The following is a 13,206-nucleotide window of genomic DNA, read 5'->3' as shown; positions in this document are numbered from 1 at the left end:
ATTTTTACAGCTTTTCTGGAAGTCTAAAATTATCCCCAAATGAAAATTTACAGGTGGGGGGAAACCTTCCTATGGGCAGTTACTGGTCATTGTTCACTCTTCATTGTTCAATATCTATCATTGTTCACTTGTTTATTGCCTGTCTTGCCCTCTAGAATGGAAGCTCCATGAGAATACAGGATCTGATTCATTCATCTCAATGTTCCCAAGGCCTACACAGAGCTTACCGCACTGAGTGTGGCTGAATGAACCCTGAGCCACAGCCCCCACCCACAATCATCCATTCAGACATTTTCTGAGCACTGACTTTGTGGCAGGAGTTGGGGCTATGGAGAAGAATATGACTGAGGATTCAAAGGTGCTCAATAAATATAAAGAGTGCTGTGAGGCCCAGAGTGGGGAGCTACCAGCCTAGGGGATGAGCTGGGTCTTGTATGTTGAAAGCTGACCAGGTGAAGAGGGAAAAACCAAGTAGCCTGGGCAGAGAAAAGGGCACAAAAAGTACTCAGAGGCATGAAAGATTGGGATTGCAAAGAACAGCACAGAGCTGTGGGGACAAGCTTGGTGCCTTTAACCACCATTTCCCTGCCACATAGCCCACTCCCCAGCCTCAGGTGCTTGCCTTGGCTCACCTGAGTACTGCTGCTAATCCTGGCTCTTGGATGCTGCTTCTGCCCTATGCCTGATGTGAGCCAGTTCCTATTTCCACCCGGGGCCCGACAGCCCGGGCACTCATTTCCCAGGGCTGCCCTCATCTAGCACATGCACCTTTGTCCTATCCCAGCAGTCCAAACTCTTGAACACTCCAGCCTGAGCTGGTGCCAAAACTGCCAGCACACCCAGGAAGGAATGTGTCGGGAGATGGACATGAAGGAAAAGAGATGAGGCTGAAGAGGTCAGCAGAGTCAGATCTGAAAGGTCTGGAGGACCAGAATAAGGAGTTTAGGTTTTAATGTGGTAGGCTTTTAGTAGGAAGAGTATCTGTCCATAGGAAGGTTTCCACCCACCTGTAAATTTTTATTTTGAGATAATTTTAGACTTCCAGAAAAGCTGTAAAAATAACACAGAGTTCCTGTACAGCCTTCACCCAGTTTCCCTAATGTTAACATTGTATATAATCATAATACAATGGCTGAAGCCAAGAAATTAACAATGGCATAATATTAGTAATTAATCTACAGCCTTTATTTGACTTTCATCAGTTTTCTCACTAATGTTCTCTTTCTGTTCCAGGGTCCTATCCAAGATCTCACATTTCATTTAGCTGTCACATCACCTTCGTCTCCCCTAATCCGTGACAGTTCTGCAGTCTATTTTTCTTGTGTGATCCTGACACTTTTGAAGAGCACTAATCAATAGTCAATTGCTTTATAAGATGTGTCTCAATTTGAGTTTGTTTGATTCCCCCCCCCCCATAATATAGACTAAAGGCCTTGCAGTTTGGCAAGAAGTGGTGCTGTGCCCTCCTCAGCACAACATATCAGAGCATACATGATGCCAATTATGTCTTATTACTGGTGATGTTAATTTTGATCACTCAGCCAAGGTGGTGTCAGCTTAGTTACTCTACTAAGAAGTCTCTTTGAAATTAGTAAAGACAGCTCAAGACTATATAAATAACCTGTTTTTCATCATACTTTAACCCATGAATTCTAGCATCTATGATGGTTAATTTCATGTGTCAACTTGGCTGGGCTATGGTAAGCAGTTGGTTAATCAAATACTAATCTAGGTGTTTCTGACAACCAGTTGACTTTAAGTACCTGAAACAATCCATGGATAATGTGTGGGCCTCACCCATTCACCTAAGAGACCTTAAAAGCCAAAAAACAGGCTTCCCAAAGGAAGAAGAAATTTTGCCTTAAGACTGCAGCATGAGCATGAAAACCTGAGTTTTCAGCCTGCCTGTCCTACAGATTTCAGACTTGCCAGCCTCCACATTTCATAAACCAATTCCTTGAAATATATAATTTATCTGTGTGTGTTAGTCCACATATATACACACATGTATGTATATGAAAACAAAACATGCAGGATATACATACAGAGAGACATACACACACACATTCTACTGGTTCTATTTCTCTAAAGAACACTGTAGAGCTTCTTGCCTGTAAAAATTATTATTGTGATGTTTTGATAGTGATTTTCTGTTTCCTTCATTCCTCTACATTTATTAACCAGAATTCTATTGTAAGGAAGAGCTGCTCTTCTCCCCCACTTATTTATGTAATCAGAGTTTAATTATATTGTATGAGATCGTGACTATATATTAAAACTTATTCTACAGATTACAACCCAATATTACCTTTGTTTATTTTGCTGCTCATACTGTTCCAGCTTTCCCCACTGGGCATTCCCTCAGGTTGACACCTATGTCCTTTCAAATTGCCCTCATCATTTTTCTGAGCACTGCTTTATTTTCTGGCTCAAAGTGTATTTTTTCCTGACTCAGCCCTAGAAACAACTTTTTGCCTGAGAAGCCCTGGCTTCTTGTATTCGAGAATGGTATTTAGAAACCAACACTGAGGTGCCAAGCATCCCTTTGCAACTGAGGTATTATTGCCCTCCGTGGGCCAGGAAATATACATATGTATACTAACACATGAAGATATATACAGCTGTATTTATTTCTCTGTCCATCTATGTGTGTGCGAGGGAGTGTGGGCATGAAATCATGAGTTCTTACTGACAGCTCCACAGGAGGGTTTTAAACAACTAGGTGGCCACAGAAGGTCCTATGTGAAAAGTAAAATCACTCAAGAGAAGTGGGGAGGACAAGCTAAAGGAGTAGGTTCTTCCACTATTCCATGTACAGAGTGACCAGCAAGCCACTGATCCAGGGTAAGCTAGGGGTACTTTTCCCTTGCTCTACACTTTCAGAGCAATAAATCCAATCCAGTGAAACCACACTTCTCAGCAGTGTTCCATGTGCCGGACTCTGCTCAGCATTATGAGGGGTCCCTGCCCCAGGGGAGTCTTTAATTAGATAAATGCTTGAAAAACTATTTAGCAGAGTCAAGTTTAAGCCACTTTATTTAGGAGCTAGGCAGACTATGACTATACATCAAACAAGAAACACAAAAAGGAAGATGGCTCACAAGAGAGGATGGGCACTGAGGGCTGGAGTAGCTGGACACAGCTTACTGGAAGGTGTGGGAGACAAGCTGAGCCTGTGGGATGGGAGGAGTCTGGACAACTGGAATAAGGGCTGGAACATTCCAGGCAAATGGTAAAAAACTATGTGAATAGAGAATAGACTCATGGACATGGGGAGAGGGGAGGAGAGGGTGAGATGTATGGAGAGAGTAACACGGAAACTTACATGACCATATGTAAAATAGATAGCCAAGGAGAATTTGCTGTATGTCTCAGGAAACTCAAACAAGGACTCTGTACCAACCTAGAGGGGTGGGATGGGGAGGGAAATGGGAGGGAGGTTCAAAAGGAAGGGGATATGTATACCTATGGCTGATTCACGTTGAGGTTTGACAGAAAACAACAAAATTCTGTAAAGCAATTATCCTTCAATTAAAAAAATTAACAATTTTTTTTAAAGCTATGTCAAAATAGAACACTATGAAATAGGGCATAAATCAAGGCCTGGGGTAGAGTAGAAAGGTAAAGGAACAGCAGTGAGAATTCACTGAACAGATGAGAACACTGTGGTGTACATGAGAAGGTTCCCTGAGAACCTTTGTACAGTTAGTGGGCATGGAAATTGGTGCAGCCACAGCGGAAAACATTATGGAGGTTCCTCAAAAAATTAAAAATAGCACGACCATATGATCCAGAAATTCCTCTCCTGGGTATATATCCAAAAAAGACAAAGTTGCTGGGCGTCCTTAGTAGCTCAGTGGTAAAGAATCTACCTCCTAGTGCAGGAGACACCAGTTCGATCCCTGGTCTGGGAGGATCCCACACACCATGGAGCACCTAAGCCCATGCACAGTAACTACTGAGTCTGTGTTCTAGAGCCTGGGAACCACAGCTACTGAGCCCATGCACTGCAGCTACTGAAGCCCACATGCCCTAGAACTCGCGCTCCATAACAGGAGAAGCTGCTGCAATGAGAAGCTCACACACTACAACAAAGAGCAGCCGCTACGCCCTGCAACTAGAGAAAAGTCCAAGCAGCAGCAAAGACCCCGCACAGCCAAAAGTAAACAAATATTTTAAAAAACCAAAGTTACTAATTCAAAAACATACCCCAGTGTTCAAAGCAGCATTATTTGCAGCAGCCAAGACAAGGAAACGACCTAAGCGTCCATCAACAGATAAACAGATAAAATCTGTGGGACGTATATACAATGGGGTACTACTTAACCATTAAAAAGAAATTTTGCCATTTGCAACAACATGGATGGACCTTGAGGGCATTATACTAAGTGAAATAAGTCAGACAGAGAAAGAGAAAAACTGCCCATATAAGATATTGCTTATAGGTAGAATCTAAAGAATACAACAAACTAGTGAATAAAAAAATTGAAGAAGCAGACTCACAGACACAGAGAACAAACTAGTGGTTCCAAGCGCAGAAGAGGGATGGAGGGGCCATGTAGGGGTGGGAGGTACAAACTCCTGGGCGTAAGTTAGGCTCAAGGATGTACTGTACATGGGGAATATAGCCAACATCTTGTAATAACTGTAAACGAAAAGTAATCTTGAAAAATTGTATAAAAATAAGACATTTTAAACAGATACATAAAAGTGAAAGTGTTAGTTACTCAGTCATGTCAGACTCTTTGCAAGCCCATGGACTGTAGCCCGCCAGGCTCCTCTGTCCATGGAATTCTCCAGGCAAGAATACTGGAGTGGGTTACCATGCCCTTCTCCAGGGGATCTTCCCAACCCAGGGATCAAAGCCAGGTCTCCCACATTGCAGGCAGATTCTTTACCGTTTGAGCTACCTGGTAAGCCCAAATACACACATGAATAGGATAAAAAAAAAATTAGACTCCCTGAGGCTGCTGGGGGGGAAGATGGATTAGAAGGGAAGTGATAGGATGGGGCAGGAAACATTAGTGAATGGGTTGAAGAGGAAGACATGGGTGTTAGAGACATTCTGAAGCAGGTGCTGAGTGTGAGGCAAAGGTTCTGATTTGAGAAGTCACCTGACCTTCCTCTGGTGTCCGAAGCAGGTTTTTAGCTGGAAAGCAGTTGCTCAGGTGAGGCTTCCCATCATCCAGCTTATAGAGTTCTGCAGAGGCCATGACCCTGAGAGCCAAGCACGGAAAACAAGGAAGTAAGGAGTGAGGAGGGGCAGGGCTGCTCTCACCCCAGCACAGCCTATGAGCCCACCAGGACCACCCCCAACACACACCCTTTCTCTGAGGCCCTACAGGTCCATGCCTTTGTTCTTAGTGTTCCTTTGGCCCAAAACAGCTCTTCCATCTTGTTCATCTCGCTGATCTCATGCTTTAAGATTAGGCTCCAATGCCACTTCCTTTAGGAAAAGAAACTTCTAATCGAAAATCTAAATTCTTTAAACCCTGAGCTCTTAGAGACTGAGATTTTTCATTAAAGGGATCCAGTAATTCCTAGAAGAAGGCAATGGCAACCCACTCCAGTACTCTTGCCTGGAGAATCCCATGGACGCAGGAGCCTGGTAGGGTGCAGTCCGTGGGGTCGCTAAGAGTCGGACATGACTGAGCGACTTCACTTTCACTTTTCACTTTAATGCATTGGAGAAGGAAATGGCAACCCACTCCAGTATTCTTGCCTGGAGAATCCCAGGGACGGGGGAGCCTGGGGGCCTGCCGTCTATGGGGTCGCACAGAGTCAGAAACCACTGAAGCGACTTAGCAGCAGTAGCAGCAGTAATTCCTAAACCTGCTTTGGGATAGCTTTAGACAATTTGGGGTAGCAGAGGTTTAGGAACCTTTAAGCCCCTGGCCAGGGGAAAGGAGACCCTGGCAAGAAGGTAGGACCCTAAGATGGAGGGTCTGGGAAGATTCAGTCCATGGGAGGAGCAGAGTAGAGAGCTGGGATCAGGTGTCCTCAGAAAATGTTTCCCAGAAGAGAAACATATGACAAGGAGATGGGTGAAACAGGAAGAGGCAACAATTTTACAGACAGGGACTTAAGTTTGAGGCTAGTTTCTACCACTGAGCGGAGTGACCCTGGGCAAATCACTTTACCTCTTTGTGCCTCAGATTTCTCAAATACAAATGAGGATTAAACCTGTGCCTCAGAGAACTGTTCTAAGAATTAAATGAGGTAATAGAGAAAAAAAAAAAGCTTCTTTCTAGACTCAATCCAGATGCCATCCCTTCCATAAAACCTTCACTGAAACTTCCAAAGGTAAATAACTGCTGCTTTAGCTAAACTCTGGCGTGTTTCTTCTGTACATCTTTTGTGGTTGGAACCCCTTCTACCTCGTGAGATTACTAACAGTCATAAAGGGACTCTTTCAATGGTCTCTGAACCTGAAAGTCTCAAAACAGGTCCAATTCACTGTCTCTCTTCTACTTTTGGAAAGCTCACAGGAAACACTCAGTAAACAAGTGTGAGTCAAATGAAGGATACAGTGGTCCTCCCAAGGCCCAGAGTTTTTTTAATACATATTTGTAATCTCCCTAATTAGGCTCTGAGGAAGGACAGCATCTATGATGCTCATCTCTTCACTCCCAGCATCTAACACCTGGCACATAATAGACTCCGCCTATAGAATGAATGGGAGAAGGCAATGGCAACCCACTCTAGTACTCTTGCCTGGAAAATCCCATGGACGGAGGAGACTGGTAGGCTGCAGTCCATAGGGTCGCTAGGAGTCGGACATGACTGAGCAACTTCACTTTCACTTTTCACTTCCATGCATCGAAGAAGCAAATGGCAACCCACTCCAGTGTTCTTGCCTGGAGAATCCCAGGGACGGGGAGCCTGGTGGGCTGCCGTCTCTGGGGTCGCACAGAGTTGGACACGACTGAAGTGACTCAGCAGCAGCAGCAGCATGGAATGAATGAGTGATCTTGTTATCTCCTCTGGTTCAACACAGGGCACTGTGAATTTCCTGACCCCTGCCACCCTGAAAAAGGTTGGAGATCCTTTCCATGTATTTCTGCGATACCCCCTACTTCTCCTGGTATAATATTTATCACTTTGTTATAATTTTTATCCCCTTACCAACTTTCTACCTGCTATGGGGCCTATAATACCTATTTACCTATATTATCCCAGAGCCTAGCATAGAGCCTAGACTCATTAAAAATGTGTCAGGAAGATGAAGGGATGAATGGATGACTGGATGGGGAAACACAGTCATGGATTCAATCTGTCTTTCAGGAAATCCCTCTTGGGACTAACCACAATCTGCTAGATGGGTAAATGAATGAGTGAATGAGTACACAGTTACCTGGGAAAGGTCAGAGATGACTGTTGGAGAAAATTTCAATAACTTACAGAATATGATGACTTTGGTTCTGCATAGTACTTACTTGATCTTTGATCTTGGAAGAGACCTCTTGACTTCTTTTTTATTCTGTTTCTTCTCCGGTTTCTTCACCTATAAAATAGACATTGCACTTCTTTTTAGTCTGTCATTTAGATCTCTTTAACTTTCTCATTAATTATATCCTTCTGTGACACTTTGTTCCAAAATGTGTCTCACCTGGGGCCTAGAAAAATGCCACAGGACTCAAGATTCCAGAAATAGACAGAAAAGAAAACAGAGACATAGACAGGAAGGTGTAAGAAGAAAATAATTTTATGACAATGAGGTGGGGCTCAGTTCAGTTTGGTTGCTCAGTCATGTCCGACTCTTTGCAATCCCACGGATGGCAGCACGCCACACTTCCCTGTCCGTTACCAACCCCCGGAGCTTACTCCAACTTATGTCCATTGAGTTGGTGATGCCAAGCAACCATCTCATCCTGTCGTCCCCTACCCCTCCTGCCTTCAGTCTTTCCCAGCATCAGGGTCTTTATAAATGAGTCAGTTCTTCACATCATGTGGCCAAAGTATTCGAGTTTCAGCTTCAACATCAGTCCTTCCAAAGAAATCCCAGGGCTGATCTTCAGAATGGACTGGTTGGATCTCCTTGCAGTCCAAGGGACTCTCAAGAGTCTGCTCCAACACCACAGTTCAAAAGCATCAATTCTTCAGTGCTCAGCTTTCTTTATAGTCCAACTCTCACATCCATACATGACTACTGGAAAAACCATAGCTTTGACTAGACAGACCTTTGTTGGCAAAGTGATGTCTCTGTTTTTTAATATGCTGTCTAGGTTGGTCATAACGTTTCTTCCAAGGAGCAAGTATCTTTTAATTTCATGGCTGCAGTCACCATTTGCAGTGATTTTGGAGCCCCCCAAAATAAAATCTCTCACTGTTTCCATTGTTTCTCCATCTATTTGCCATGAAGTGATGGGACTAGATGCCATGATCTTCGTTTTCTGAACGTTGTTTTAAGCCAATTCCTCTTTCACTTTCATCAAGAGGCTCTTTAGTTCTTCTTCACTTTCTGCCATAAATACAGGTGATGTCATCTGCATATCTGAGGTTATTATTGATATTTCTCCCAGCAATCTTGATTCCAGCTCATGCTTCATCCAGTCCAGCATTTCTCATGATGTACTCTGCATATAAGTTAAATAAGCAGTGACAATATACAGCTTTGACGTACTCCTTTTCCTACTTGGAACCAGTCTGTTGTTCCATGTCCAGTTCTAATTGTTGCTTCCTGACTTGCATACACATTTCTCAGGAGGCAGGTAAGGTGGTCTGGTATTCCCATCTCTTGAAGAATTTTCCACAATTTGTTGTGATCCACACAGTCAAAGACTTTGGCATAGTCAATAAAGCAGAAGTAGATGTTTTATGGGAACTCTTGCTTTTTTGATGATCCAATGGATTTTGGCAATTTGATCTCTGGTTCCTCTGCCTTTTCTAGATCCAGCTTGAACATATGGAAGTTCATGGTTCACGTACTGTTGAAGCCTGGCTTGGAGAATTTTTAGCATTACTTTACTAGCGTGTGAGATGAGTGCAATTGTGTGGTAGTTTGAGCATTCTTTGGCATTGCCTTTCTTTGGGATTGGAATGAAACCTGAGCTCTTCTAGTCCTGTGGTACTGCTCAGTTTTCCAAGTTTGCTGGCATATTGAGTGCAGCACTTTCACAGCATCATCTTTTAGGATTTGAAATACCTCAGCTGGAATTCCATCACCTCCACTAACTTTGTTCGTAGTGATGCTTCCTAAGACCCACTTGACTTTGCATTCCAGGATTTCTGGTTCTAGGTGAGTGAGGACACCATCGTGGTTACCTGGGTCATGAAACATCTTTTTTGTACAGTTCTTCTGTGTATTCTTGCCACCTCTTCTTAATATCTTCTGCTTCTGTTAGGTCCATACCATTTCTGTCCTTTATTGTGCCCGTCTTTCCATGAAATATTCCTTGGTATCTCTAATTTCCTTGAAGAGATCTGTAGCGTTTCGCATTCTATTATATTCCTCTATTTCTTTGCATTGATCGCTGAGGAAGGCTTTCTTATCTCTTCTTGCTATTCTTGGAACTCTGCATTCAGATGGGTATATCTTTCCTTTTCTCCTTCACCTTTCACTTCTCCTTTCTCAGCTATTTGTAAGGCCTCCTCAGACAACCATTTTGCCTTTTTGCATTTCTTTTTCTTGGAGATGGTCTTGATCATTGCCTTCTGTACAATGTCACGAACTTCTGTCCATAATTCTTCAGGCACTCTATCAGATCAAATCCATAATTCTTCAGGCACTCTATCAGATCTAATCCCTTGAATCTATTTGTCATTTCCACTGTATAATCATAAGGGATTTGATTTAGGTCATACCGGAATGGTCTAGTGGTTTTCCCTCCTTTCTTCAATTTAAGTCTGAATTTGGCAATAAGGAGTTCATGATCTGAGCCACAGCAGCTTCCAGTCTTGTTTTTGCTGACTGTATAGAGCATCTCCATCTTTGGTTGCAAAGAATATAATCAATCTAATTTCGGTATTGACCATCTGGTGATGTTCATGTGTAGAGTCATCTCTTGTGTTGTTGGAAGAGGGTGTTTGCTATGATGAGTGCATTCTCTTGGCAAAACTCTGTTAGCCTTCGCCCTGCTTCATTCTGTACTCCAAGGCCAAATCTGCCTGTTACTCCAGATATTTCTTGACTTCCTACTTTTGCATTCCAGTCCCCTATAGTGAAAAGGACATCTTTTGGGGGTGTTAGTTCTAGGTCTTGTAGGTCTTCATAAGAACCATTTAACTTCAGCTTCTTCAGCATTACTCGTCAGGGCATAGGCTTGGAACACTGTGATACTGAATGGTTTGCCTTGGAAACGAACAGAGATCATTCTGTCATTTTTGAGATGGTATCCAAGTACCACATGTCGGACTCTTTTGTTGACTATGATGGCTACTACATTTCTTGTAAAGGATTCTTGCCCACAGTAGTAGATATAATGGTCATCTGAGTTAAATTCACCCATTCCAGTCCATTTTAGTTCGCTGATTCCTAAAATGTCAATGCTCACTCTTGCCATCTCCTGTTTGACCACTTCCAATTTGCCTTGATTCATGGACCTAACATTCCAGGTTCCGAGGCAATATTGTTCTTTACAGCATCGGACTTTAATTCCATTGCCAGTCACATCCACAACTGGGTGTTATTTTCGCTTTGACTCCATCTCTTTATCCTTTGTGGAGTTATTTCTCCACTGATCTCCAGTAACATATTGGGCACCTACCTACCTGTGGAGTTCATCTTTCAGTGCTATATCTTTTTGCCTTTTCACACTGTTCATGGGATTCTCAAAGCAATAATACTGAAGTGGTTTGCCATTCCCTTCTCCAGTGGATCACGTTTTGTCAGAACTCTCCACCATGACCTGTCCGTCTTGGTGGCCCTACAAGGCATGGCTCATAGTTTAATTGAGTTACACAAAGCTGTGGTCCATGTGATCAGATTGGTTTGTTTTCCCTGGGGGTAGAGAGCTTAAATAGGAAGTGAAAATCACAAATCAGAAAGGAAAGGATCATTTATACCACCATTTACACAAAATAAACTTATGCATGACAAAAGCAGCAAAGACAAAACTTAAAGACACAATCTGGGAAAAGATATTCACTAAGTATCCTGGAAACTACAGTTTCCTATGAGGAATACCAGGTGAGAAGGTGTAGATTTATGACTAACATGTTAGGAAGAGCACATAACCCCCAGGTTACACTGTCTAGGAAGTAATCCCTAAGAAAAGTACGGCATTTACCTGTGTGATGGAAAAAACAAAGACCAAGTTCCAGACTTAGAGGCTGCCGACCTAGTTTCAGCCACCTCTGGTCTCTGTCTCAAATGTGAAGCAGCTAATCTCAATCTGATGGTAGTGTCTCTCAACTCCAAAATACACACACACACACAGACAAATGCTTCTCATCTACATTCAGTTCAGTTCAGTTCAGTCACTCAGTCATGTCTCTTTGCGACCCCATGAATCGCAGCACGCCAGGCCTCCCTGTCCATCACCAACTCCCGGAGTTCACTCAGACTCATGTCCATCGAGTCAGTGATGCCATCCAGCCATCTCATCCTCTGTCATCCCCTTCTCCTCCTGCCCTCAATCCCTCCCAGCATCAGAGTCTTTTTCAATGAGTCAAATCTTTGCATGAGGTGGCCAAAGTACTGGAGTTTCAGCTTTAGCATCATTCCTTCCAAAGAACACCCAGGGCTGATCGCCTTCAGAATAGACTGGTTGGATCTCCTTGCAGTCCAAGGGACTCTCAAGAGTCTTCTCCAACACCACAGTTCAAAAGCATCAATTCTTCGGTGCTCAGCCTTCTTCACAGTCCAACACTCACATCCATACATGACCACAGGAAAAAACCATAGCCTTGACTAGATGGACCTTTGTTGGCAAAGTAATGTCTCTGCTTTTGAATATGCTATCTAGGTTGGTCATAACTTTTCTTCAAGGAGTAAGTGTCTTTTAATTTCATGGTTGCAGTCACCATCTGCAGTGATTTTGGAGCCCCAAAAAATAAAATCAGCCACTGTTTCCACTGTTTCCCCATCTATTTCCCATGAAGTGATGGGACCAGATGCCATGATCTTCATTTTCTGAATGTTGAGTGTTAAGCCAACTTTTTCACTCTCCTCTTTCACTTTCATCTGCATACATTTGCTTTTTTCCATCCCTCTGGGCTATCACACTTTTGCCCCTCTTCTTTGCCTGACTCATACAAAAAGCTTCCCTGTATACCCTCCTCCTTTGGTTGACCTTTATCTGTGCTACCATCTTACCCCACCTCTTAATGGAGGCACTGTGCCACACTGTATTACAATGGCCTGCTTACCTATCTGTTTCCCACTCCTCACACCCCAGCCTCAGACTGGGAGCCTCTCACAGCCAGGCCTGGGTCCTAACCACATCTTTATCACCCACACCTCATACAAGGTCTGGACCACTGAAGAGGCTCAACTGAGTGCTTACTGAACCAAACAGAACCATGAACACAATGCTATGGAGTTCTCCATTCTGTCTGCAAAGAAAGGAGGAGGATCAGGAAAGGTTTCACAGAGCAGGTTGACATTAGAGCTGGGTCTTGAAACACAAGTTATTAAAAGATAAACATGAAGCTACAGAGGCATCTGACTGGATTGCTTCACAAAGATGAAGAAACTGCATGTAATGTTTCCATGCTGCTGCTACTGCTGCTAAGTCGCTTCAGTCGTGTCCAACTCTGTGCGACCCCATAGACCGTCCCTGGGATTCTCCAGGCAAGAACACTGGAGTGGGTTGCCATTTCCTTCTCCAATGCATAAAGTGAAAAGTGAAAGTGAAGTCGCTCAGTCGTGTCCGACTCTAGCGACCCCATGGACTGGAGCCCACCAGGCTCCTCCATCCATGGGATTTTCCAGGCAAAAGTACTGGAGTGGGAATGTTTCCATAGTAAGTACTTAATTTGTTCAATGATTTGGACATTTACATGAGGAATTTCAAGGGCTTCCCTAGAGCTCAGTTGGTAAGAATCTGCCTAAAAAGCAGGAGTCCTGGGTTCAATCCTTAGGTTAGGAAGATCCCCTCGAGAAGGAAATGGCAACCTACTCCAGTATTCTTGCCTGGAGAATTCCATGGACAGAGGAGCCTGGCAGGCTACAGTCCATGGGGTCGCAAGAGTCGATCACGACTTAGCAACCAAACAACCACCAGGAATTTTTAGGGATTAAAAAAAATAAAAAATGATACAATG

General features: G+C 43.4%; 1 protein-coding gene across 4 annotated transcripts in view; it reads right to left on the bottom strand.

The window, feature by feature from the left end:
* The window catches only part of XRRA1 (X-ray radiation resistance associated 1), a 67,656-nt gene that overhangs the window by 53,068 nt on the left and 1,382 nt on the right, over positions 1 to 13,206 (bottom strand). For 3 of the 4 annotated variants that reach the window (XM_027562898.1, XM_027562900.1, XM_027562899.1), the window contains exons 2-3: positions 7,437 to 7,504; positions 5,120 to 5,217 (exon numbers count right to left, since the gene is read on the bottom strand). In XM_027562898.1, coding sequence (XP_027418699.1) covers positions 5,120 to 5,213 — 94 coding nt within the window. In that variant the 5' untranslated portion in view covers positions 5,214 to 5,217; positions 7,437 to 7,504. Of the gene's footprint in view, positions 1 to 5,119; positions 5,218 to 7,436; positions 7,505 to 13,206 lie in introns of those variants that run through there. The other variant, XM_027562901.1, reaches the window with a different exon arrangement.

Source organism: Bos indicus x Bos taurus, chromosome 15 (assembly GCF_003369695.1).
Source record: "Bos indicus x Bos taurus breed Angus x Brahman F1 hybrid chromosome 15, Bos_hybrid_MaternalHap_v2.0, whole genome shotgun sequence".
NCBI lineage: Eukaryota > Metazoa > Chordata > Mammalia > Artiodactyla > Bovidae > Bos > Bos indicus x Bos taurus.
Note: the sequence above shows the minus strand (reverse complement) of the source record. Positions and strands in the feature narration are given on the sequence as shown.